Here is a 24,812-nt window from a genome sequence, read left to right on the forward strand (position 1 = left end):
AGAGAGAGAGAGAGAGAGAGAGAGAGAGAGAGAGAGGAGAGAGAGAGAGAGAGAAGAGAGAGAGAGAGAGAGAGAGAGAGAGAGAGAGAGAGAGAGAGAGAGGAGAGAGAGAAGAGAGAGAGAGGGAGATGAGAGAAGAGAGAGAGGAGAGAGAGAGAGAGAGAGGAGAGATGGGCACTTGACCAGTTTTTTACCCGTCCGGCCGCGACCCTCCACCCTTGACTTGGGTACCCTGCCGGTACTGCGCCAGTATTACTTAGCCAACGTGCGTGTGCTTACTTGCATTGCGAGCCCCGGGTTGGATTTGTCGTATTGTATAATTATTTGGGTCCAACAGCCAGCCAGAAGTCGTAGTAAAAATACTTATTTATTTTCCACACTTCCCTTCCTTCCCGGCCTTCAAAATAAAAGCATGAGAGCAAACCCCTGTACTCAGCAAGTTTGCTATGTCGTACTTCCGGAAGTAGTGACCGCCAGTGAATACCACAATCCCTATAACAGCATTTGTCGCTCGCACCGACGCGGGAGTAGAAAGACGCCTGAAAAGAAGCCTTTCACCGAGTAGTGCTGAGATGGAATTTGGCCACCTCGCGACCACGGTCACACGCACGAGGGCCCTATAGTGGGCCGGACTAAAATACACCTCTGGCCATGCTTAGTTAAGCCATTTTTTTTTTATTTGTCGCTATACCCCCCGCCCGCCAACAAAATGGGCATCCGGCCGGGCCGCAGGGTCCGACCGGTCCGGCCCAGGGACGGACTGCCCAGCCGTGGTACTCAAGTATACATGCTGTGATGATTACTGATAACGATTATTGGTTCTTCCATCAAAGGTTCCTAAACAAATGGTTCTGCAGGAGCCCCTCCCAACTACAATCTTTCCGTCATCTGTCAAATGACTAAATCCAGTAATCCCAGAGGTAAAACCAGACTTGCATTCAGTTCACGTTTTTGTGATATTGTAATCAAAATGTAAGTATCCAAACTGTCTTTACTGGTTGGACACTTAATAACATAGCAATTGAGGATACAGTTTCTTAGATCTGAAAACAGGGCAAGGCTTCAGACCCTTAGCTGTGTGCCAGAATCCTCGGGCTTCAGATTGTGTATTTTTAATATGTTCAAGACACTTATATAAATAACCGCATTATTGATCACATCTGTGTAAATCTAGTGAAAGACGGGAGTATCATGTAGTTATAGTCATGAATAAACAGTTTTTGAAATCCGCTGGTTTGTGCATGCACAAATAAAAGACGACCATGAATGCATTATTGTTCTTGTAGCCCACTTATGCGGGACCCTGCACTATTTAATTAAAAACATTTTTTTCACAGGATTTCTTAATGTGCAAAATGTATAACAAAAAAGAATAAATATGTACAATCCAGTTTCTGCAGAGGGAGAAGAGACTCAGTCTAACACTGAAATGTTCTGATCAGACATTAACACTCAACTTTAAGATCGGACGCATACAAATAAACACACCTTTCTACAGATTGCGCCTTACGTGACTATGTACAAAAGCAGGCTGGTCCTAAATACGCCACTTTACACTTTGCATGCAAATTCAAACGGAAACAGAACTCTCCTGTTGGTAAGATTGCAATATTTAAAATACAAGAAAATGATTGCAACCACTTTGACAACAGGGCAATTTGAAGGAATATTTTTTTGCAGCTCAACAGAGACATAGTCACTCAGAAACATACACAAGCAACACGACATTTCCAGTTGAAATCAATCACTTCCTAAAAAGTCACATTTGTTCCTCCTCAAATTACGATTAAACTGGAAAACAGAAATGTTGGTTGATCATTTTCATTTCATTTGGAGAAGCTTCATCTTGTTTCCTGGAATAAGCAAATAACAATTAGCTGAGGTAAGCAGTTACCTTTTGAATCATAATAACAAAAACGAAGGAATAAGACTCAACCCAGTCCTTTAAGAAACTTGTTGACTCCGCTTGGTTCCGGGTCGGGTGAAGAGTCCAAATATTCGGCCACTCTAGTTTCAAACAGCCCTACACGGGAGAGACACAAATTACAGATATTATTGCATGCACTGTAGATCTGTTTAAACAAGCCACGTGTGCTGCACTAGCATTATATTTCAGTGCAAATATAAAAGTGCAGGAGTGATGTTTTGGATATTTTTTTTAGATAATAGCAAGTGAAGTACAGCGACATAAGAGCTTTGCCTTATACCGGCGTATTACTTAACTCACTGATGTTCTTCTCAGCATTGGTTTCATGATGAAAAATAAGTACTGTACGTGTTCTGTGCTCGTATCCTGCAGTAAGTCTGTAGGTGGCATGTCAGTTGGCTATGCACATTAGTCCGCGAGCATTGGCCACAAGTCGTTCGTTAGCACGTATTGTGCGCATATAAGGGCATATCGTTGGCTATTGCATACTGTAGAGTCACCTAACCTAATGATTGTTGCTCCTTGCTAAGTTACTGTGGGAGGGTGTGGAATTTCTGTCAACATATGTGGGCTATTCATAACGTCATTAAGTGTCATTATTTTTTTACGACCACCAAATGGTGCCATTACGCTGTCTTTTTCTCAAGATCCAACATGTTTAGTTAATGCCAGTAGTTCAGGACAGCAGATCTTCAGGAAAGGTATGCAGGGCTACAGATAGTACAGACTAACTTTTTCTTTCTTTCTTTTTTTTTTTTTTTTTTTTTTTTTAAACAAGGAGCACTGTGGCCCCTAACCTGAAATTTAGGGGCACAAATACAAGATTTAAGGGCACACACTGTAAATTTACTTGCAAAGTAAATGTTGATCCCACTCATTTTCACTATATTACTGATAAATGGGCTGAAGTGTGGAGCAGAGGTTTGTCAGCAACAAAAATGATTCAAGAATAGTAATTATTTAAAAATAAATAAATAAATAAAATCAGCAAATTCACTGGTTGTACTAGTGCGAGTAGATAAAAAAATGCAGTTGCATTGTCTCAAACTTTAGGGCCAAAAATGCCACCATCAAGGAGCAATCTGGAGCCGTGGGCAGCTTTATTTATAAAGCGCATTTCATACACGGTAACTCAATGATATTAACACAATTAAAAGTACAAATCTAAAAGCAGATACAAGCAAAAAATAAATACATTTAAAAACAAAGTAAAGATACAAAAAGTAGCTTACCAAAAGTGTCTACAGTGCAAGAACAAGATTTTGGAAAAGATGATTTTAATAATGGTTTGTATGATCTTAATCATAGGTAATTAGAATAGTTTTTAATTTGGATTTAAAAGCATTTACACTTTAATGGTATGTTTAGAATCTTTATTCTTTCATATACCCTCTGATATACTCTGATAGTTAAGGATACCAGCAAATCGGGGGACCGTATGATACACAAGTAGAGAGAAAAAACTGCTTTATTATGGTTAATTTTGTGGGGGGCGTATTATATCATGGGACATTACGGTCAAAGGCTTTTAGCAGACTTGGATGTGCACGGCTGGCGTTCTCTCCATGTTTATACCATTTCAATGACTGATTGTAGCATATTATATCAGCAATTGAAAATACGTTTTGGGTGGTGTTGTGTCGACGTGAGTGTGCCACTAGATGGCGCCAAAGCAATATTTTTATGAGCCATGGCTTTGGCACAGTGATTAGGAGAGTTTTTCAGCAAATATCGGAGGATAGGAAGCCCAAAACATATGCTAAAATGCCAAATGGTGAATATGCCGGGGTCACTGTATAAACTCTCTATCTGAGGGGGGAACAAGTTGTACATCATGAGTATTACGATGATAATTCTGGAGACGTCAGCAACCACAAAACACCAAACAATCACTTGTGTCGCACTTTTCTACTTTCAAGGTACTTATGCCATCTTTTGTTTGTTTGTTTTAACTTGTCCCAAGTCTGTGAGAACTGTGACTAGCTCCAAATCAGCCCGTAGATCATTTAGATTAGCTCCAAAATTGCATTGCTGAATAGACGATATGCCTCAATAGCTTTTGTTTCTGGCATTTCAAAAATGTTTACGAGCGCATCTAGCAGCCATCTCTTATTTTGCCTACGCCTCCTCCTTACCACAACAGCCACAGCTATGCACAACAGTGCTGCTTTTAAAGACGCAAAATCAGATACCCAAATACTTCTCTGTCTGGTACAGTAAATCAGATTGTGCATGCTAAATTGATCTATTTGCATCAACCCCTCACAGTATTTTTGCATTCAGGTAGAAACACGCCAAAATACATTTGAGTTGTTAGTTTGCCAGACACAATCCTGGTTTACCTGTAGTAAATCAGGCCCATTTATTTTTAAACTAACACAGCGCTCCAATGTTTTTTTTTTTTTGTGTGAATGTATTCTTCTTTTTTTTTAAAATAAATTATAGACAATCAGCATTACCTCTTCCTCCTCCCTTGCGCAGCTCTTTGTCCTGAATGAAGCCAGCAAACATCTGCGATTCCATGAAGAGCTGCAAGAACTGACGGACGCCGCGCGACGGGTGGGATTTGCGGAAGTTGTCGCGCTGAAGCTCCCTGCTCCCATTGGAGGACTCGAGCATGTGGAGAGGGTAGTGGCCCACCAGCTCCACGAAGAAGCGAACAAAGGCCTCCGACACCAAGGAGCACAGGTCCACCGGATGGTCTGAATGAGACACCAAGGGATTGAAGACCACCCCTTAATTTGTTTTTCCTTCTCCGATAAATGTTTACATTATACGTGTATGTGAATGAACAGAAGGTACTCTGTATGCGAATGGAGAGACTGAGGTATGCATGATATCTACAGACTGATATTTACAATTGCTGGCATTGGTGTTATGTTGCATAGACAGGCCACAGTACAGATGTTTACATTAACTGAGTACGTCACTTATCAGGCTGACTTTTACATGACGTGTGCAGATAGAGACAGATGTTTAAATTATGTATTATATATGAATTAATTTTGTACATGAATGAACACACAGTTTTGAGCATGTGAATAGGCATACTAGTGTGTACATTGTGTGTTAAAATAGTTAAGGATTGTTCTGAGTAGTTTGTCCTTTTGACTTTGATTTTTAAATTCAAGCAAATCCATAACTATTTTGGCCTGGAATGAACCGGCCGTACAGGAGTTTTCTCAAACTTACCATTGGCCACCACGCCCATGATTATAGTTCGTTTTTTTTTTTTTTTTTTTTTTAAATGGGTAAATTCGTTTTCTATTACTTATTGTTTTTTTTAAACCAGTCTCGTTTTTTGTTTTTTTTCAGTAGTTTTTGTTTATCCTAATCGGTGGTGTACAGATGTGTACAATAAGAATGGATACATGTTCATGAATGGTAAGACTGGAAAAAATACATACAGGACAAAGTATATACTGTATCACTGAAGGATCTGACTGGGTTTTAATGTGACTCCCAAACTAAATAAGTGATGCAATTGTGATGTCATTACACAAACCTCCAGCCGTGTCTCCGTCTTCCTGCTTGAGAATTTCTTCCCGCTCTTCCAGAATCTGCTGTAATGCTGCTTGCAGTTTACTAGGTAGGATGCAGTCCTCATCCCCGAGCTGCACAGCGATCAGGCATAAGATCATTTTCCATGAACAATGCATTTGATTGTGTTGTATTCAATGTAATGCTATTTTCCCCAAATAAAGGTAAACAGATTCAAGTGGGTCTTGGTATTTCAGCAGTTCACATATATTAATGCCGTTTTTGTGCAGTTTACAGACGTATGAAAAAGTGTTTTCCCCCTTTCTGATTTTTGGTTTAACATTTTTGTTACACTTAAATGTTTCCCACCAAGCAAATTTAAATATTAGTCAAAGGCAACACAAGTAACTAACATGCAGTTTTTAAATGACCGTTTTTATTATTACGGAAGAAAAAAAATCCAGACCTACATGGCCCTGCGTGAAAGCGATTGCCCCCAAAATCTAATAACTGGTTGGGCCACCCTTAGCAGCAACAACCGAAAACAAGCATTTTCTAAAACTGGCATGAGTCTTTCACATCTCTTTGGAGATATTTTGGTCCACCCTCCCTTTCTAACCTTTGGTTAAGCCTCTACAAATCCTTCATTTAGTCTTTTTTTTTTTGAAGCCATTCAAGAATTGAGCTGATGTGTTTTCGATGGTTGTTGTGCAGAGAACCCAAATGCACTTCAGCTTGAGCTCCCAAACTGATGGCCAAACATTCTCCCTGAGCATTTTTAGGTCAATTCTATCAACGAAAGCAAATCGTCCAGGTCTTGAAGTAGCAAAGCCTCCAGATCATCATTTTGTTTTGTCAATCCATAGAATATGCTAAAGTGAGACAAAACCTTCATGTTCTTTTTGGTCAGCAGTGGTTTTTGCCTTTGAACTCTGCAATGTGTGACATTTTTGTCCAACCTCTACCTTATTTTTGAGTCATGAACACTGACCCTTAACTAAGGCGAGGGAAGCCAGATGTTCTTTACATGTTGTCCTGCGTTCCTTTGTCGTCATTGTGCTGTTGAGCTTTGTGTCATCTTTACATTTGTGTCATGATCGAAAACATTAAAGTGGGGAAACTGTAGAAGGGGCGAAATGTTTTTTCATAACACCGTAAAGGTCTCTGAAGCTCATCCCATCAGTCCCAAAATACACTGCTGTGTTTACGCACCTGAGTGACAAACTCATCTGCACACACATCCACAATGAGCACCTGCAAAAACAGCCAAGTAAAAAAATGATTTGAGCAGCATTCACATTTATATGCAGGGAAGGCCAAGACAAAAAAAAGTTGACAAAATGAATACACAAAAACGAGGCTGTCACTCAATTGAAGGCCAACTTTCACACGGTTTATCGGTTTGCAAAAGTGTTCGTATGACAGTAAGAGAATTCCAGGTTCTCCAACATATTACTGGACTGCAACATTTTCTATGTTGCAGCTAGATGAAGAGTTCCACCGTGACTCAAGCAACAAAAAGAGCAAAACTAATTCTGATATCTGTATTTGCATGTATGGAAATATCAGATTTTCTCAAAGAGTGTTACATATCAAATCAACTGCAGAGATGTTTAGGTGAGGAGGCCTTTATTTGTAGAAATACATTTCTATAATAATATGTAAGGCAGACTACAGACTGAGAAAATACTAACACTAGTAATCACTTTCTCTACCCACATTTTTAACTGAATATAAAATATAATTGTTTCCATCAATAAAAAAAATAAATCGAAACAATACCGCTTGGGGATCCATAAAGCGCAATACTTAAATACAATATAAATAGTCGAGTAAAGTCGATAATGAGTTACGACCAACCTCCTCTATTGGCAGTTCTAGCACCTGGGGCAAGCAAGGGGCCAGCACCCCGATGAGGAAAGGCGTGGGGGAGCAGCTGATGTCCAACATGCTGGTAGGAAGCACAGGCACGAAGGTGTGCTGCCAGGTGAACGGGTACAGCAGCGCCAGCACTGCGTGGCCGCAACGGGACAGCACGCTGGCAGTTCAGATGAAACAACGAAGACAAGCGAGATGAAGATGAAGATGTCTTTCATTTAAGAAAAAGAACACAGACGCATGTGTCTGGAAAGGGCTGGGGGAGCACCTGAGTTTTTCAGCGACGAAGATGACCCTCCTCTCAAGCAGAAGGGAGGCGAACACCTGCAGGAGATTTCCCACGCCGAGACACCGGAGCAGCGTGTCAAAGTCCACATGCTCCAGTCTGGAGTCGACCGGACGACACAAAGTCAGCACCTGCAATGAGAGTGTGATCTTTTTTTTTTTTTTTTTTTTCAACATACAAAAGACGCATCCAAACATGAGCCGCGTAAGCCAAATAGCTTTGCGTTCCGTTTCAGCTACGTTAACACTTTGTTCTCGGTGGCCACGGCAGCCCTGTTTCAGGGCACCGTGGACAAAACGGGATGCTTGTTATTGATCAGTAAACCTAACAGGCTGCGATTGTCCTGGCAAGAATCTGATAACATTTCATAAAATTTGCCATGGCAGTCAAGGTGCGGGTGAGAACACCTAGTGAGCAGTACAACAGGGTGAAAAAACATACCAAGACTTGATTACAGAGAAAAAACTGTCCAAAATCCCACGGCACACTACGTTTCCGGCAAATTGGGGCTGCCATGACCGACAGTACCGAGTGTAAATGTACCCTTACACAGACACCCTCACATAACTCAGACACAGAGGAACAAAAGTGCCAATTAACACTTCCCTCACGCGGCTTACCTCATTTCCAGTGCCAGGCAGGAAACTCTTGACCATGACTGTGTGGCCTGGCGCTGGGAGAGGCGCTTCCATCACACTACGCATAAAAGGGTAAACTAGCGCTGGGGAGATCTCTCGGCGCCGCTCCACCTCCTCCAAAATCTGTGCGGAGAGAGGCTGGCAAATTATTGTTGCTCCTGTGCACTTCAAAAGTATTGGGACACCAGGCAGTTCAGCATGCATGCAGTGAAAATCCAAGATAACCTAGTGTGTAGCTTATCAAATGGTTGGTAGCCCTACATAAAAACACCATTCTATCTACCACTCTATTGTCTGAATGAAACATGCTCAAAGCTGCAGCGTGTGCTTGCATTACCTTGGCAAACAGGTTGAAACAGCCCAACTTGCTGACGACGCAATGAACCTCAGGGAGCCTTTTGCCCTTTCCGCTGGGCTTTGAGTAGACAAACGTTTCATATGTCAGACACACCTACGACATCAATGCTCAATCGTCAACACTTCAGCACGCACAGTGTGTTTAACAACGTGAGACGTTACGACAGACAAAGGTGGGTTTAGAAGTATTTATAGTCAAAGGCGACAAAAAAGAAAACTGTCTGTGGTGTGAAGAGGAGTTGTGTTACCACACAGGCAGCAATCTTATGTAACGGTAAAGCTCAAAATCTCTGCCAGCACACAATACAGGCCAAAGCCACACAACACAACAGAAAGGCCACATTTCAACCTAAGACGACTGTACGGGGAAGAAAGTGTTTTGACGGCTCCCTTTAGGACAAAAGACAGTAAATTCTTCTCACTTTCAGTCATGTGGGATTTGGTCCACGGATTCACACGCACCGAGCCTACAGAGTTGCGTAAGCGTGTGGCTGGCTGCCATGTCATTGCAAAAACATCACGCCAAAGTGACTCACCAGGATCTTACGGCAGTAACAAAACCAGCGGCTCCCGTCTTCTCCAGTCAGGACGAAGGAGAAGGTTTCACTGGAAAAACACACGCAAAAACACTATCGTCAGGCATGACGTGGCCTTCAGAGGATGAGGAGTGGAATTGTCTTTTTACACATAACACAAATAAGATACAGTGAGGATGAATGTGTGAGGTTGCAGTGTTGCAAACATCCTGTGTTTCATTTGCGTATATAAAGCAAAGACAGATTGTTAGGAATGAACATTAACACAGGTTTACAAATTACACCTTTCTGACAGTTCTACTGAATTATTTTTGCTAATCTTATAGGAATCTAAACTAAGCTATGGATTGTGGCACGAGGTCATAATTTCATAAATGTCACGCTCCATTATGGCTGACCTTGGCGCGTGCGCTGAAGGCTTCCAGTCACGTATGTCAGGGAAGCAGAATTTGGGAATGACCTTTAGCTGATCTTCAGCTTCCTTGGAGAGTCGGGATGACTTTTCAAACTGAAAGGGAACAATTCAGATTCAAATCCAGGAGCAATCCATTTGTCAAGTCAGAGAAGCAACTCGCGACCAACCAAAGATCACCTACACTAAGTGCACATGAAAGCTCATGTTTGACGGTCACAATCAATCAAGGACTCATTCCAATCCGAAGCTACAAACCATTTTTGGGAACTGTTGCGTTATTTCAGGGCAGTAGGTATTGGCTGGGGAACCTTTCCTCAGAGACACCACCACAAAGATCTGGAAGAGCTGCTGCTGCTGTGCCTGGATCAGGTCTTTCTCCAAAGTGCGGTAGCCTGGCCTCCGCTTCAGTGTTGACTGTTTGTAAACGGATCTCCTTAAGCCTGCTGGACAACACACACAATGAGATTCCTGTTTTGCAAGAAATTTAGGGAGTTGTGTCCGAAACGTAGTTTTACTGTGATTAGTAGAAAACATTTTTCTGATTCTTTTTTTTTTTTTTTTGTCAAAGCACATCAAGTGGGTTTTTATTTGTGCTTTGTTTCTACATTTAAATCAAATGTTGACTCACAAAACAAGCCAGTGGTCTGGGGGCAAAGGTCATCATTGTCCTAAAATGCTGTATGACTCTGCTATCAACAGCGAATGATGAACTTTGTCTCATACAACAACGCACCAAATCACCTTTAGGGGCTGTAATGGGCTCAATATCACAATATTTACTTTGTAAAAATTGTATGACATTTTTGTATAATGAGTAACACTAATTATAAATCCAACTATTAGGATTTCCAAAGAAAATATAGAAATGTTTTTCTGGATGGCATTTGAAGACCTTTAGGAGGACAACTTTCAGGATTATGAGGCATTTTAAAGACTAATTAAGTAAGGCCGTAATTCAGGAAAAAACAAAATCTGACTTTTTTAAGAATCCTTGGACACCCTGCGTTTACATTTTAAGATATGTACTGTATAGTGATTCCCTGCTCATCGCAGGAGTTAAATCACACCACAAGCTTAAACACATTCTCACTTATTAAAATGCAAATTTTGAACACATTGTACAAAAAAAAAAAAGAAAAAAAGAAAAGAAAATTACAAGCATCTTGGCCATGCACCGCCGGGCAAGTTTGAGCGTTTAAGCTGGCTGAACCCCGTCAATTTTTCCGCTTGTCTGTGTTGTGGTTGGCCGGAATGCACGTGATGAAGCGTGCACTGGAACTAGCCCGCGTGGTGTATTCAGGTTGCAGCTGCCAATACTCTTCCATTCAACCAGGGAGTGCGTCTTCCTCTTAAAAAAATGCTATAAACCACAGATCTGCGACATACCAAGAATTTCCCCAATAGTGAATTAGATGTTTAACACAAAAATCTGATAGGACCATGATAGGTGAACAACGATAGAACGGAGGATTACTCTATTGTTTTTTTTGTTAGGACTAAAGAAACCACAGATAAAATACATCTGTTACATAAAAAACTTGTTTTTTCTGGGTATTTAAAACATACAATGGTTTCCCATGTTGACCCAATACATGTTAGGATTACCTTTGCTATAACCACATACAGTATTATGGTATATTGTGGTTGCCTCTTCCAGGAATGTAAGCAGTATGGCATGTGACACTAACTGAGGCAGAGCAGTTAATAATCATGGATATTCTCCTACACGTGTGTCAAATGAAGTCATTTTGCTGAATTGCTAATACTTCAGGTGTCAATGATCATTTCCTCCTCCACTTGAATGGAAAAAAACAGACATGTAAAGCCTTCCTCTGTGTGTTTACCTTTGCCATTGTCTTCGGGGTCACTCTCAGTCCCACTGGTCTCCTCTGGACAAGTCAAAAAAGGAGAGATTAGCGAGATGCAGCGAAGTGGAAAGGAGTCACAGAAAGCATCGTCACTTGCAGTCGGCCTTTGTTTTTCAATTGAATCACCGGTGTCGTCGGATGCATTTGACCTTGTCCATATTTGATCAAAAGGTGAGTAACTCCACTCATAAAAAGCTAAACTACGTTTGTGGTTTAAGAACAGGTGACGCTGCAAGTGTGTGTAGAGGTGGTTGTCAGAAAGTATGCTCCAGCCGAGTGCTGACCCACATCGAGAGTCAAGATTTTTTTTCCCCTTTACAATTAAATCACCAGATATCACTGCTTGCAATGTTGCAAACATACTACAGAGATAAAATGGACAACCTTAAAGGGACGGATGGCCATGTTTTCACAAACAAGTTTTATATATTTTTTGATCAGGAAAATGAAAAAAGTTGTTATTTTCTATTTTATCGATAAATTTGGGAGAAATTAGGAAATAAGTGACTCTATGAATAACGCCCCTTGTTAATGAGCAGAATGGCCCCCCTACCGTTCTATCCTTGTTCGGTCGGAGTCACTGGAGGAACCGATTCCAAACTCTCCATTGGAAATCATTGTACTTTCATTGCTTCTAACCTCCAAAAACAGCGATCAATTGGCACCATTTATGTGGACATCCTTACTAATGACCACTTCAACATATCAAAAGGATTAACCTCTCTGTCGCCATGCAAAGATCCACGCTTGCCTGATTAATTGCCCACTGCCAGTCGCCGTCTACCTCCCGAGAGTTGACACGAGTTTAGCGTCGCTAAATGTCCGAAATATAAACCAGTCGGGGTTCGTGTGCGCATTCCTGCTCTTGTCCGCTTAAGCTTGTGTAAGTGGAGGAGCAATCGCCACGGTATTTTTGATTTTGTGGAGGTGATCATGATGAGATTGCGTTTTATGTCAATAAATCCAAACTATTGTGCAGAACACTTTTATACTTTCACAGGTTGAAGTGAACAAGAGTAGCAATGTGCATTTGCATTTTGGTGGCGATCGGTCGCCGTTTTAGACAACAGAACTGACAAAGCGAGCAATATTACCACCAGAGCTGGGCAGTCCGTCCCTGGGCGGACCCTCAACATATAATTGATCATTTCCCCCCGTTTTTCAACTGAATATCTTTGTATAAAGGGAGTGAAGCTGTTAAAGTGTTCAAATAATGAATTTAAAACATTTTTTATTACTTGAATGGTAAATGCTTGGTGCTCAGGTACCAAGCGCTCCAATACGATGACGATCTCTTGCGAACAAAGGGCTGTGTGAACCATCTTCATTCGTGGCACACACTGACTGCAGAAAGGTTTGATTTAAAACATATATCATTTTAACCTGATTTTGAACTAGTTCATTTTTGTGTTCCCATGTCACACTGCTGGACCATACTTTGTGAGAACAACCCATAGGGGTGTGCGTGTGCGTGCGTGCGTGCGTGTGTCACCTCGCACTGGAAGTCCTTGGTTTTTCACTCGCTTCCTCCCTCGTTTGTCATCAAATATCGTCTCGATCTTATTGACATACTGTGTGGTAGTTAAACACACACACAAACACAGACAAACATGTTTTTGTCACACCTCATGTTTTTGTAGCTACTACAGAGTGATGATCAGACATAAACATGGCATATATGGCATTTCACCCCCCCAAAAAAACCTCAATCCTGAAAATGAAGGTTCGGGATCGTACACAGACTCCAGAGTGGAGCACCCACACGTACTGTAATTCAAATTGATGTTTTAACAGGCTAAATGATTGTGTGTTTTACATTATATCATCGAAATTGGAACAAATAAGAGGTCAACCGGCAGAAGAAGTCAAAAAAGAAGTCAAGTCAATGAAAGTATTTGTTAACACAAAACGTCATGTCTTGAAGTAAACATTCACACTGACTCTTGCACAGAACTCTGAACATTAGTAGTAGTAGCAGTGCTGTTGTAGTGGTGTTAGCAATAGCGCTAACACAACATGAGTCATGGCAGGTGCCCCGCAATTAGAGACCTTAAATTCGGTAATACAGACTAGCGACAGCAGACACTTTAGTTATTGGAAGGTAAAAGTACACAGCTCTGATTATGGTTACATAGCGTTGTTTAAAAGATGTTAGCCAACGGGTCTCTTTTAAATAGCAAATTCCCACTGTACCTTATTGGAAAAGATCGTTTCCGTCAAGTCGCTTTCTACCGCCATGGCTCATATGTTGCGTCTTTAGTCACATAAATGCGCTCTTAAGTTGCTCTACCACTATCTCTTTTGTTCAGTGTCAGTTCTACTTCCGTCTAGTAACAACACCGCCTCCATTTATATCCTCCACCTAAACAAATGACGTCACTTGTTCAACCACATTGCAGCAAAGCCGCTGTATTACTGGCTGAATGGCACCTGGAATGCAAGGACAGAAATCAAGCCATTACCTGAGGAGTCTTCTGAATTTTATGAGCGCTTATGCGTCGAGGAGTCGCAGACTTGGGAGCATCGGCAATGGTTGATCGGAACGGTGGCATTGTCCTCTCCACTTTGCGAGAGGTCCCCTGTAAGGGTTGGCGTTTGATGTCAAGCTGTAAAACAGTTTGCTAGAATTACAATGTATTTAGAGTGTGATGATTCTGGGGGGGATCTTTGCTATATAGTGAACCCGCACTATTCCCCTGCGACCGAGAGCAAAAATGCCACAATAATAGGCACTCACCCAAAAAGGGTTGTAATTGGCTACAATTACAGCTCCTCCCCTCAGGTCAACAAAGGTGCTTGGCACCAACATGCCACAAATCAACACCAACGCAAGATTTTTTATTTTAGACCTAGCTTTCACTTTAGCACAAATACAGCAAATAAGTGAGCTTTTCAGCAGATAATGGAGGATACGCCGACTGCAGTTGTTGCCAAAGCGCTCTATAAATAGAGATGTATTGTATATTGGACAACAAATCTGCGGTTAGGTGTACCAACTGTAATGACTGCTTACCTTCGTGGCGTGAGGCCTGGTGACGGGAAGACACATTGGGGCTGATTTGACATCCTCATAAGGGTTATCTCTGGTCACTTCACCTGAGGGCAAACCAAGAAATGGGAGAAAATTAAATAACAAATCGAATCCAATAAAGACCCAAATGCTAAGTTCAAATCCAATGTGTTACTTGTTAAGTGTGGAATGGAAAGCCGCAATTGCCAAGAATGATGAGCAGAGGATCCAAGAGTAAAGTCAAGTAACATGACTGTTAAAACAAAGTAGAAACGCATGGTCGTAGGCAAGGACGTGCTGCGTATTTGATTGGCCCATCCTTCAAATGTTTATGGTACTCTATGTGACTATATATATTTGTACTACAAAAAAAAACAAAAAAACACACGAAATAGCATCACCATACCATGATGAGAGCTGAAGTAACACAAACGTAAGTGTGATCTAAATAAAAGTCTCTGTGTTTTGCATACCGAAAAACCTTGCGGCGGATGACTGAATTCAAATACGACAATCACCGACTTGGAAGGAAAACACACAAGCTCAACTTACAGACAATGTCCTCATAAATATTATCATCAGAATATGCATGGTGAAGGCCTGAGTGCCGAGTTTGTCTTCGCAGCGTGCCTTGCTTCGCAGCGGGATGCAGTGCGTCCTCGTACTCAAAGGACCTCCTGTAGAATTATGGGAGGCAAGGGGAGTGGAAGACAATTCACATAAACGTCAGCAGTCATTATGTTGAAACCTGCATAATGATAATAAATAGACAGTCATGACGTATATAGTGTAGCTTCGGGTTAGAAATGATTTATATTGCCGTTATGATCAAATTGCCATTATGATCAAACGAGCTGCAATAGTGTGCAGCGGAATGCGTTATGTTGCATACAAGTGGAATATATTACCAATTAACGGTTACGAGAGTTTACATTTAGCTTGATTTTTTTTTCCGTTTTCTTAATTTTTTTATTATGTGTGTGCGCTCTTCAATGTAATACCTGTTGTACATTGAAATCATTATATTGTAATTTGTTGTTTTGTTCTGTTTTCACTTGTGATTTGGATGTTTCTTTTATTTCTCTAAATCACTGCCCTTGGGTACAAAATGCACTTCACAAACTTGACTTGTCGGCTGCAGTTTACAAGTAATCAGCTACAGTTATGGCAACTTTGGCAGTCCTTATAGATGTGGTTACTTAGACTGATACAAGATGTAAAAAGTAGCGTACGTAGTATTACATATTTGGGTGATTATGATAACGTATAGCAACTCGGCACTCTGAGTGGCCCCTAGATGAATCTCCCCCCCAAAAATGTCTTTTACAAACCGAAACAGTTCTCAAAAAAACGTTGATAAAGCGAAATACATCTTTGACGAAAATCGTGGGGTAAAATGGGGGTTGGGGCGTGGGGACGCGGAAATCACCGAAAAACAGGGGGAAAAAACAAAATATTAAAAAGTATTGAAAAAAAATTGAGAAAATAAAAAAAATTTTTAAATCTGCAAATATGCAAATTTGCGGGTGCCGAATTGCCAATATGCATTGACTTGTAGTTTTAAGTTGTAATATCATCATTAAAAACTGCTACCATGCTTGTCTCTGTGCACTAGTGTAGTTCTGCAGCCATCCACAAACCCAATACGCAATGATGTTTGGTACAAAAGCATCATTTGATCTACACATTCTAAATGTGCTATGCATCTGGAAAGAAAAAAAGTTTCAAGACATCGTTTCTAGATGAATTTAAGCAACTCGATTTTTCGATTAATCGAACCGATTAATCGGGGCGAATCGATTTAAAATCGACTTTCGATTCATCGTTACATCACTCGTCAAGCTATAGTCTACAGTATTTTTATACTGTGAATATACTGGACCGTAATCTCTGATTTAGTTGGGAATGTCGGTCATTAAATATCTCCTAACCTCCTAATATTCAAACATAGTTCTGTCACTCAGCCTCATGGGTGTGACAGTTAGAGCCCTGACTTGTGTGCATGCGGTAATACATGCGAACGAGTCAGGACTTGGACGTGTACTACGCGATTAACAGTTATGCGACTGAATGCCAGTGACAGCATGATCAAGCCAAGAGATGACGACTCCGCTGAGGTTTGGGGGACGCTACATCCTGAAATACCCGTAATAGGGAACAATGCTGGCAGATACCATGTGACATCACACCTGGATGAAAGCCAGCACTTCTGTCAGAACAAGGTTTCTAAACACCCTTAAAACGCCAACTTAGCAAGAGAACCAACAAGAGAAAAACATTGGTGAGATGCAACTTAAAGGGGAAGTCAATCCAAACATATATATTTTATCTAGAATATGTTCTATGCAGGCCCGCAAATTGAAACAAGGCATTCTAATAAATATTGCGTTTGTGGAATAAGAGTCAATCCACCCATTTTTAGCCATTTCTGGGGTCAGCCATTTTGTCACTTCTGCTGACTGAAAATAACATCAAAGTTGCTCAGGGGTCGAATAACGACCAATCACGGCTCACCTGTTTTCTGAAGCTGAACCATGATTGGTCGTTATCTGAGAGCTGAGCATCTGTGATGTCACTTTCAGTCGTCAAAAGTGACAAAATGGCCGCCCTTTAGCCCCCTGGCTAAAAACAGGGTGATTTTGCTGCTTAACTCATATTCCACAAGTGCAATATTTATCAGAATCCCTTGTTTCAACTAGTGGGCTTGCATAGCACATATTCTTAAAAAAAAATTTGTTTGGGTTGACTTCTCCTTTAAAAACACTAAGCATTCTAATTATGTCATGTCATTTTCCAAACCGCTTATCCTATACAGGGTCGCGGGGAGTTGCTGGAGCCTATCCCAGCCGTCAACGGGCGAAGGCAGACTACACCCCGGACTGGTCGCCAGCCAGTCGCAGGGCACACATAGACACTGTCACTGAGCGGGAATCGATCCCACGCTGCCCGCACACAACTCGGGCGTGTGTACCACTACACTATCAGCGGACGCATTCTAATTATTGAATTGAAAAGGATAATTTGGATACAAACCCAATATCTAGTTTATAGATGAAAAAGACATCTTAATGCATTTGAGTGAAACTCTTTATGTTAGAAAATTGCCAAACGCAAGTTGCAAATTTCTCACCCCCAGTTGGGAACATCTGGGTTAAAAGCTATGAAAAGTATACAGTGGACCCCCTAAAGCCAATATTTCCAATTTCATTTCCCAATTATAACTTTGAACAAACTTGGTAGTTGACCAAGGTCTTGAAACGGACTCAATTTTGACGAAATTAGAGATTGTACTGGACCCTAATGTAATCCCTCCCGATGAACAACAATAGTGCATCAACTCACCTGTTGGTTTTATGCCTTGAAAGTCCATTGGTCCTGGCGACCGGACATGGAGGGGGTGGGAAGCTTGGCGGGTGGGCTACCCTGCAACTCCTCCCACTGGGCTGGTTGTTGTGAGTTGATCTGTTGTTCTGTGGCACTCCGCCCTTTTGAGCTCCCTGATACTTGAATGTCCTCTGTGGTTTAGGAGGAGCTTCACCCGAGGAAATTCTGCCTTTCTCCCAAAGAAATCGGTCCCCTTCGAGACTCCGCCAGAAGCCCCGAGAAGTATAAAAGTTCCCAGCGGGCATGTTATCGTCGTTGTCATCGGCTAACCGCCGTAGATGTTTGGACTTGACATCAACATCCAAGATGCAGCCCGATTTTAAATCGCAATGGACTGTGATTTTGTCTGTGTTGGAATCTCCGAGGGGCAACATCGGCCTTTGTGTCGGCTTGTTTCCTGGGCTAGAGGTGAAAACATTTGTGGAGAATTTGTGTGAGGACTCAGACTTTGTACCGATCCTGCAGTTTCTTGGCCGTGCTTGCGATTCCCGAAAATCTAAAGCTAAACTCTGAGCATTAGCAAGATCCTTAGGGTGAAGGCCCTTGTTGGCGCACCCGTTGCTCAGGACATCCTCAGACGGAATACGGGCAACGCTCAGAGGGTTGACCTTCATGGAGACATCCTTGCTGCGACCTTCCCACCGAGAGATCCTCTCCCTAATGTTACGTCCCGGCTCGGGAGACTGCCGGCCCTGCCGTCCTACAGCAGCCCCCTTCTGCAGATGATTGACATCAGCGCCCCCTCGCCTGCCCTGCTCCACACTCAGAGCCAGCATGTTCAGAGGGGGTAAAAGTCAACTTGTTTCCAGTTCTCCATTCGTGAGTGCACCGAAGAAGTCTTAATGTGCCTTCTAGCTCTTGTGTTTGCCTCCTTGCCTCCTTTTGTAAACCTAAAAAGAAGCACACGCACACACACAAAATCAGCCACTGCTCATCAGTGCTTTAAAACAAGTCCAGACAGCTCACCGCAGGGTCAAGCAAGGTGGCCACGTGTGAGTGAGGCCATCTACAAGATGTTCAGAGAGCCAGAAAGAGGGTGAGTAAGGACAGACCCCCCCCGTCAAGGCCTCATTCCGAAAATAAAACCAGTAAGGAAATAGAAGTGAAAACTGACAGAAGCAGGGTTGCTGCGTGTCATGTCTTGAGCTGACCCAACCCTCGCTGAAGCCTCAGGCAAATTCTGCTGGTTTTGTCTTTAGCCACATCGACGGCCAAATCGGAATTAGCAGTGACACAGCGGAACATTGAATCTTATTTAGTGCTTTCACGGATCACTTTCGCATGCGGGAGATTCAAAATAGAGCACAGTACGTGCAAGTGTTGTGAAATACTTTACACAAGAATGCTCGGGCATATAAAAAAAAAAAAAAAAAAAAAAAAAAAGAGCCAGCGATAAATAACGGTAGGTGACAGATGGAAACATTCTTACCACACTTTATACATTTGAAGAGTTTGGCTGTAGCCATTGATGAGGTCCTCGATGTGTGGACCTTATTTGGTCACCACTCACACATGTTTACATGTACATACGGATGTAAATAGACCGACAGATTTATTTCAGTCTGTACTGTGTGACCTCGAGATACTTCATTCTGCCAAGTAGTGTGCAGTGTGAGGGGGAAATTTTTTTTTTTTTTTCCATAACATTTTAAATAGGTTTAAATGACAACACATTGACTACTTCATGGGAAAACCATTACAAGAGGATATCTAAGCATGGTAAAACAAAACTACCGGTAAACAAAGCACCAGTAGGCCGCATGGTGAACTACCGGTTAGCACATCTGCCTCACAATTCTGAGGTTTGGCCTTTGAATCTCAGCTACGGCCTTACTGCGTGTTTGAGTTTCTAAGTTCCCCACGTGTTGCTGCGGGTTTCCCCTGGTTTCTCCATTTTCCTCCCACATCTCCCAAAACATGCAAGCTAGGTCAACGGAAGACTGAAAAATGGAGTGTGAATGCTCGTTGGTCTACGAGTGCCCCGTGATTGGTTGGCAACCAGCACAAGTGACACAAAAATGTCACTGTCTTTCCCAGTCCGCATATACAGTATAGCAGATCAAATCTAACGTGAGTGTGTGTCCATTTGTTGTCATACAACATTATACTGTCTATTACTGTTCTGCGTTAGCTCTTTCCTCCATCCGTCCCCTCTCTCATACTTATTCTCTCGACTGAATTTCCAATAAATATCCATCACAATGCAAAATAACAGAGGGACTATTGTATATCAAACTCCCACGTTGCACAGCAAGAACAGCAGCTGAAAAGTACGGGCTAAAAAGACGGGTGGGTGGATGGTTGTTGGTATTCACCACAAACTGCAGGTAAAATTCCAGAGCAGTTTTGTACCTTGACCGCGACGCTATAAAAAAAAAAAAAAAAAAAAAAAAAAAAAACATCTTGATGCAATGCAACAATTTCCATTAATAATTACATACAGTCGCAATAAACGGCACAACATTCATTTGAATCTATTTGTTATAATATTCATAATTGGACACATTTTATTCCGTGAGGATAAGGACCTCTCTATAGACAGGACATGGACAGTAAATACAAGTAAGCTGTATATATCTGGATAATGAAAATAAACAAAGTGAATTAAAATGTTACAAAGTCCAAGTCTCAAGGTAAAAAATTAACTCCTCACTAGTAATGTGTCTGGACTGCAGCTCCAATTTTGGTCCTTGTTACAGCTCTGTAACGACACCATTGGCAACCGTTTTAAGCCAAGGAGAAATTTTAAAATTGCTTTTCACAATGTGACTAATTCATGTTACCAGTGGAGGGTGTGTTGAGACATTGTAAGGATGGGCTGATATGGCTTTAAAATAAAACCGTTTCATTTCCAATTTTTATATATTTTTTTTACCCCTGCATTGCAGAGACAAAGCAAATGCCTATGAATTCAAAATTTGGCGAAAGTGGCCCTTTAATCATAATCCTGAGTTGATTTTACATGACTGACAAAGCTTCTTTCGTAAAGTCGCTCTTCTCGGTGCGCCGCCATGTCTTCAGTGCAAACAGTTTGCATCAGCAGCCTCTTTAAGCTGCTCAGGGGAATTGTGACCCCAAAAAACAAACCAAAAAACGGGTTAATTGCTCAGCCCTAAGACGTCGTATCAATCGGATACTTCATCATATCCAACTTGTTTGCTTCTCGCTCTTCGATCATACGTTCTAGTTGATTGTCAGATTGTTTGTTGAAGAAAAAAAAAAAAAAAAAAAGAATAGAAATATAAATATACTACGAGTCAGACCGCCATTAAACGGAACAGCTGGGAGCACATAGCAGTCTGGGAAACCCTATTGTAAAAGAATAAAGGCTCTTGAAAAAGATGAATCTGAAATGACAATAGACGAATGAATTGAGTCTTGCTCTAAAACAAAAAAAAAAACAAAAAAAAAAAGTTTGCATATTTTCTCTTCAGATTTCAATTTGAAATTGTGACAGAAATGTTAATGACTTCAGAGTCCACCCCCTTATAGATACAAACATACTCATCAGCAGCATTCACCGTGACCGGACATCAACGTAGTCAGTGTACGCTTGAGGGAAGTGGGGGGGCTTGTCAAATTCCACAACACAACTCATGATCTTCATAATGATATGTGCTAAATTCCATTGGCGCTACAATGAAGGAATTGAGGGAAAACATTTAACCGGAGCCATTCTGTCAGTCAAGTGTCGCCTTTGTTTTGGCCTGACCTCAATCGAATGTGCGCTTGGACTGGAATGCGCTTCCAGTGGCGTGCGATGACAATGTGTCTCCCAAACTGACCCACTTGCATTATTTGCACATTTTCACAGGAAGGTCTGAGTTGTGTTTCCTGCACTCCAGGAAGACGGATCAGCAAGACCATCCATAATTATGGGGCACGTGTTGCAACCACTTATTTGAGCTATGTTGGGAATCAGATACATTTGAACCATGTGACGGTAATAAGAGCTCCTTTGCAATAAATGACAGATAGGGGAGCGTTTGCATTTACGTTAATAACATGAGGCAATAATATTTGTCTGGAAAAAAATGTCTTTAAAAGTCACACAGAAACTTGGGGGTTGAAAAGTCATCAAGCCCGTATATCTTACAAGACTTCAGCTCAGTGAGCATGTGAAAGGGCTAACTCCAAAAGCGTCTTGCACTTCTCTTGGGCTTTTTGGCCATTTGGCCGAAGTTTGAAGGTCCATAATTGGCCAATTTAATCAACCTTGGAGGATTTGCTAGATTGGGTTTTTAATCATCACCATTCAATGTTCAACAAATCTGTTAAAAGGAATGGTGTTAGTAATGTCAGTGCGCCGTACTTATTATTTGTATACCAATAGTCGGATCTCTGAAGTGCCTGGCCATCCCGTCAAGTGTGAAATTACACAACAAATAAATCTTACTTGTAAAAAATGTCAAATGTCGACTCGATAACTGCAGAACTCCAAACCTCTGGCATTAGGATTGTCGCTCAACATGTCCTTTTATACTGTAGCGTGGTTTTTCCCTGGCCGCGCAGCTGCAAGCAAGTCTTACAAGTGTCGGCTTGTAAGGCACAACGCCAAGTGCGGAATTGAGTAGCGTTGAGCACAGCACCACTGGACTCTGGAGCCGTACAAACCGATTCATCACACGTCTCCATTTGGCAGACTGTGGACTGGTTTTCCCAGGATAAGCCTGTGGACATTCTGGACAGCTGTGTTCAGGGTAAGTAATTTTCTGTCTCAAGCATGACTGTGCCCCAGTCCACATAGTCCACAAAAGACATGCTTGGTTGAAGTTGATGTGGAAGCACAATCCTGTCAAACACCTTTGGGAGGAACTAGTATGAGGAGGCTCTCTCTCAGTTCTCCAGTCTTGCCACAAGAGTGGAAGCTGTGGCAAAAAGAGACCGCTTTGGATTAAGAATGGGATCTTGCAGAGCTGGGCATTTTACTACAAATTGGGCGTCCGTTATTCTTCATCCCTCTGCAGCGTGGGTACGCTGCAGACGGACGATATTTGGACAGAAATAGTGACTCACAGCGTTTTGGATGCCTGTTCACAGCCTGGTCCCTCACTCAAATCTGTCCCCCAAGCAACAACAACTCACTATTTTCCTCCCCGCACTCGTCAATTGTAATCCAACCCAACTGGTTTTCGATTTACTTATCTCTGAAATTCAGATTTGTAAAACACTGAAGAAGACATCCCTGTAGATGGCGGCATTGCATCGCTTCGGATTCCGGATAAACACAGATTTTGAGTAGAAGAGAAGGTTTTGGCGGTATGTCAACTTTAAGGGCAAGAAATGCCAGAATGATGAAAGTTGGACAAGTTTAGGTACCTCACGCTTGCACAGATTTCATTTCATTCATTCAAACTCCGAAACACTTATCCTCACTAGGTTTATTATCCATTCATCCATCCATTATCCATACCGCTTATCCTCACAAGGGACGCGGGGAGTGCTGGAGCCTATCCCAGCTGTCTTCGGGCAGTAGGCGGGGGACACCCTGAATTGGTTGCCAGCCAATCGCAGGACACACAGAGACAAACAACCATTCACACTTACAATCAGACCTAGGGACAATTTAGAGTGTCCAATCAACCTACCATGCATGTTTTTGGAATGTGGGAGGGAACCGGAGTACCCTGAGAAAACCCACGCAGGCACGGGCAGAACATGCAAACTCCACACAGGGAGGCCGGGGCAGGGATCGAACCCACGACCTCTGGACTGTGAGGCGGACGTGTTAACCAGTCGATCACCGTGCCGCCCATAGGGTTATTATACTCTACATAAAAATTTGGTCTCCTAGATCGGTTGATCTCTTTCAATTGATGTTATTGTTTCTACACACTTTGATACATGATACAAATAAAATTATGACAAAAAATTACACCTACCGATCGACAAAAATGAAGTCTTTTTTTTTTTTAATTGCAGCGTTTGGGATTTGAAAATTGCATTCGACTACATTGCTATGACAATTTGAATTTGATTCATCGTTCAGCCCTAGCATAAACGAGTATTTGTTGCGGTAGATGTGAAAATTGTGTCACATTCGTGAAAAAAGGTGATGGTGGTCATGAAGTTAACTTGCTTGTTTTTGCTATCAAAAGCCTCTATTCTTTTTTTTGGGGGGGGGGGGGGGTTGTCTTTAGAAAGATGCATCACCTCAAAAGCAAAAATTATTAGCGACAAACTAGTTAGTAGTTACTGTTCTGATTGAGACGTTTCTTGTCACAAAAAGCTTGTTTACTGCGCTTTTTGTTCAGAAACCAGTGTTTTGGTGAAACCAACCACTGTTGATTACCAAAGAACAGAGAACGAAAGAAACAAGCTTTTTTATATTTGTGGGTCAAACTTATTTCTTTTGGTAGATAGTGTCCCAGAACACAATATGTGGGTCTTGGAAGATCAGTTCAAATGCTCCAAAACGGCTGGCAGTCAAGGAGTTAAATGTCACACAAAATCAAACAAAACATTGTAAACGTCCATTATTGCTAACAAATAATTAATCATAAATCATTACTAACAATTAGCTAACGACAAAGGAGGTCAAAACCTTTAATTTGTTGTCGACTCACATCACCGTGGATTGTTTGTAGACATAACAAACATGGACACATGGAAAAAGAAAATATTGAGAAGGACTTACCGGTTATCTGAAGTGCAGAACTCATCCTCGACCCCCTCGGCCATCAAATATTTGATTTAAAGTTGAGACTTTGGTCGCGCTCATCGTTCAATGAGAAGTTCTGAGACGTGGAAATCTGCATTCAAGGCTACTACTGACGATAAGGTCAACCTTAAATTAAACTTGAAAAGTTTTTGTGAATGCGTGTCACATATAACCGTGCAGTCCAACAACAACAAAGAAAAGTGGCTCAAAAGAAGAGACCAGTTGAGTTTTACAGCCCTCGCCCTCCTCCTATTGGGGACAATTACAAAAGTGCAGGATGCTAAAGTCACACATATTCCGTTTGCTGCTTTCAAAATAAATCCAGAAAAAGCCGTGAGGGCTTTCAAAATAACACTTCAGTGACATGAAATC

The 24,812-nt window shown here is 41.7% G+C and overlaps 1 protein-coding gene across 8 annotated transcripts; it reads right to left on the minus strand.

Moving 5' to 3' along the window:
* Positions 1 to 1,277: 1,277 nt before the first annotated feature.
* Positions 1,278 to 24,691, minus strand: dennd2c (DENN/MADD domain containing 2C). 8 transcript variants are annotated; one of them, XM_086028026.1, is made up of 20 exons: positions 24,417 to 24,691; positions 17,738 to 18,669; positions 14,948 to 15,072; positions 14,571 to 14,648; positions 14,399 to 14,481; positions 13,848 to 13,964; positions 12,878 to 12,956; positions 11,362 to 11,406; positions 9,773 to 9,960; positions 9,501 to 9,610; positions 9,103 to 9,172; positions 8,547 to 8,660; positions 8,192 to 8,332; positions 7,554 to 7,702; positions 7,268 to 7,445; positions 6,620 to 6,661; positions 5,433 to 5,541; positions 4,387 to 4,629; positions 1,937 to 2,023; positions 1,278 to 1,853 (listed from the first exon to the last, which is right to left on the minus strand). In XM_086028026.1, exons 2-20 carry the CDS (start codon positions 18,553 to 18,555, stop codon positions 1,822 to 1,824), a joined length of 2,808 nt encoding a protein of 935 aa, XP_085884152.1. In that variant the 5' UTR covers positions 18,556 to 18,669; positions 24,417 to 24,691; the 3' UTR covers positions 1,278 to 1,821. The 8 variants fall into 8 exon arrangements, with proteins under 8 accessions (XP_085884152.1, XP_085884144.1, XP_085884161.1 ...); XM_086028018.1 differs by having other exon boundaries at positions 9,773 to 9,957; positions 13,848 to 13,991; XM_086028035.1 differs by having other exon boundaries at positions 8,547 to 8,624; positions 13,848 to 13,991.
* Between the last annotated feature and the right edge of the window lie 121 nt (positions 24,692 to 24,812).

Source organism: Filicampus tigris, chromosome 1 (assembly GCF_054856515.1).
Source record: "Filicampus tigris isolate MCC_2025a chromosome 1, RoL_Ftig_1.0, whole genome shotgun sequence".
Lineage (NCBI taxonomy): Eukaryota > Metazoa > Chordata > Actinopteri > Syngnathiformes > Syngnathidae > Filicampus > Filicampus tigris.

What these genes read in the sequence shown, in the direction of transcription:
- dennd2c (XM_086028007.1), bottom strand. Translation starts at nt 18,555, where the DNA reads ATGCTGGCTCTGAGTGTGGAGCAGGGCAGGCGAGGGGGCGCTGATGTC. An exon ending in TTCCATTCCACACTTAACAA is followed by an intron (nt 14,482 to 14,570) that starts GTAACACATTGG and finishes GTTTGCCCTCAG; the next exon opens with GTGAAGTGACCAGAGATAAC. An exon ending in AAATTCAGAAGACTCCTCAG is followed by an intron (nt 12,957 to 13,847) that starts GTAATGGCTTGA and finishes ACTACCACACAG; the next exon opens with TATGTCAATAAGATCGAGAC.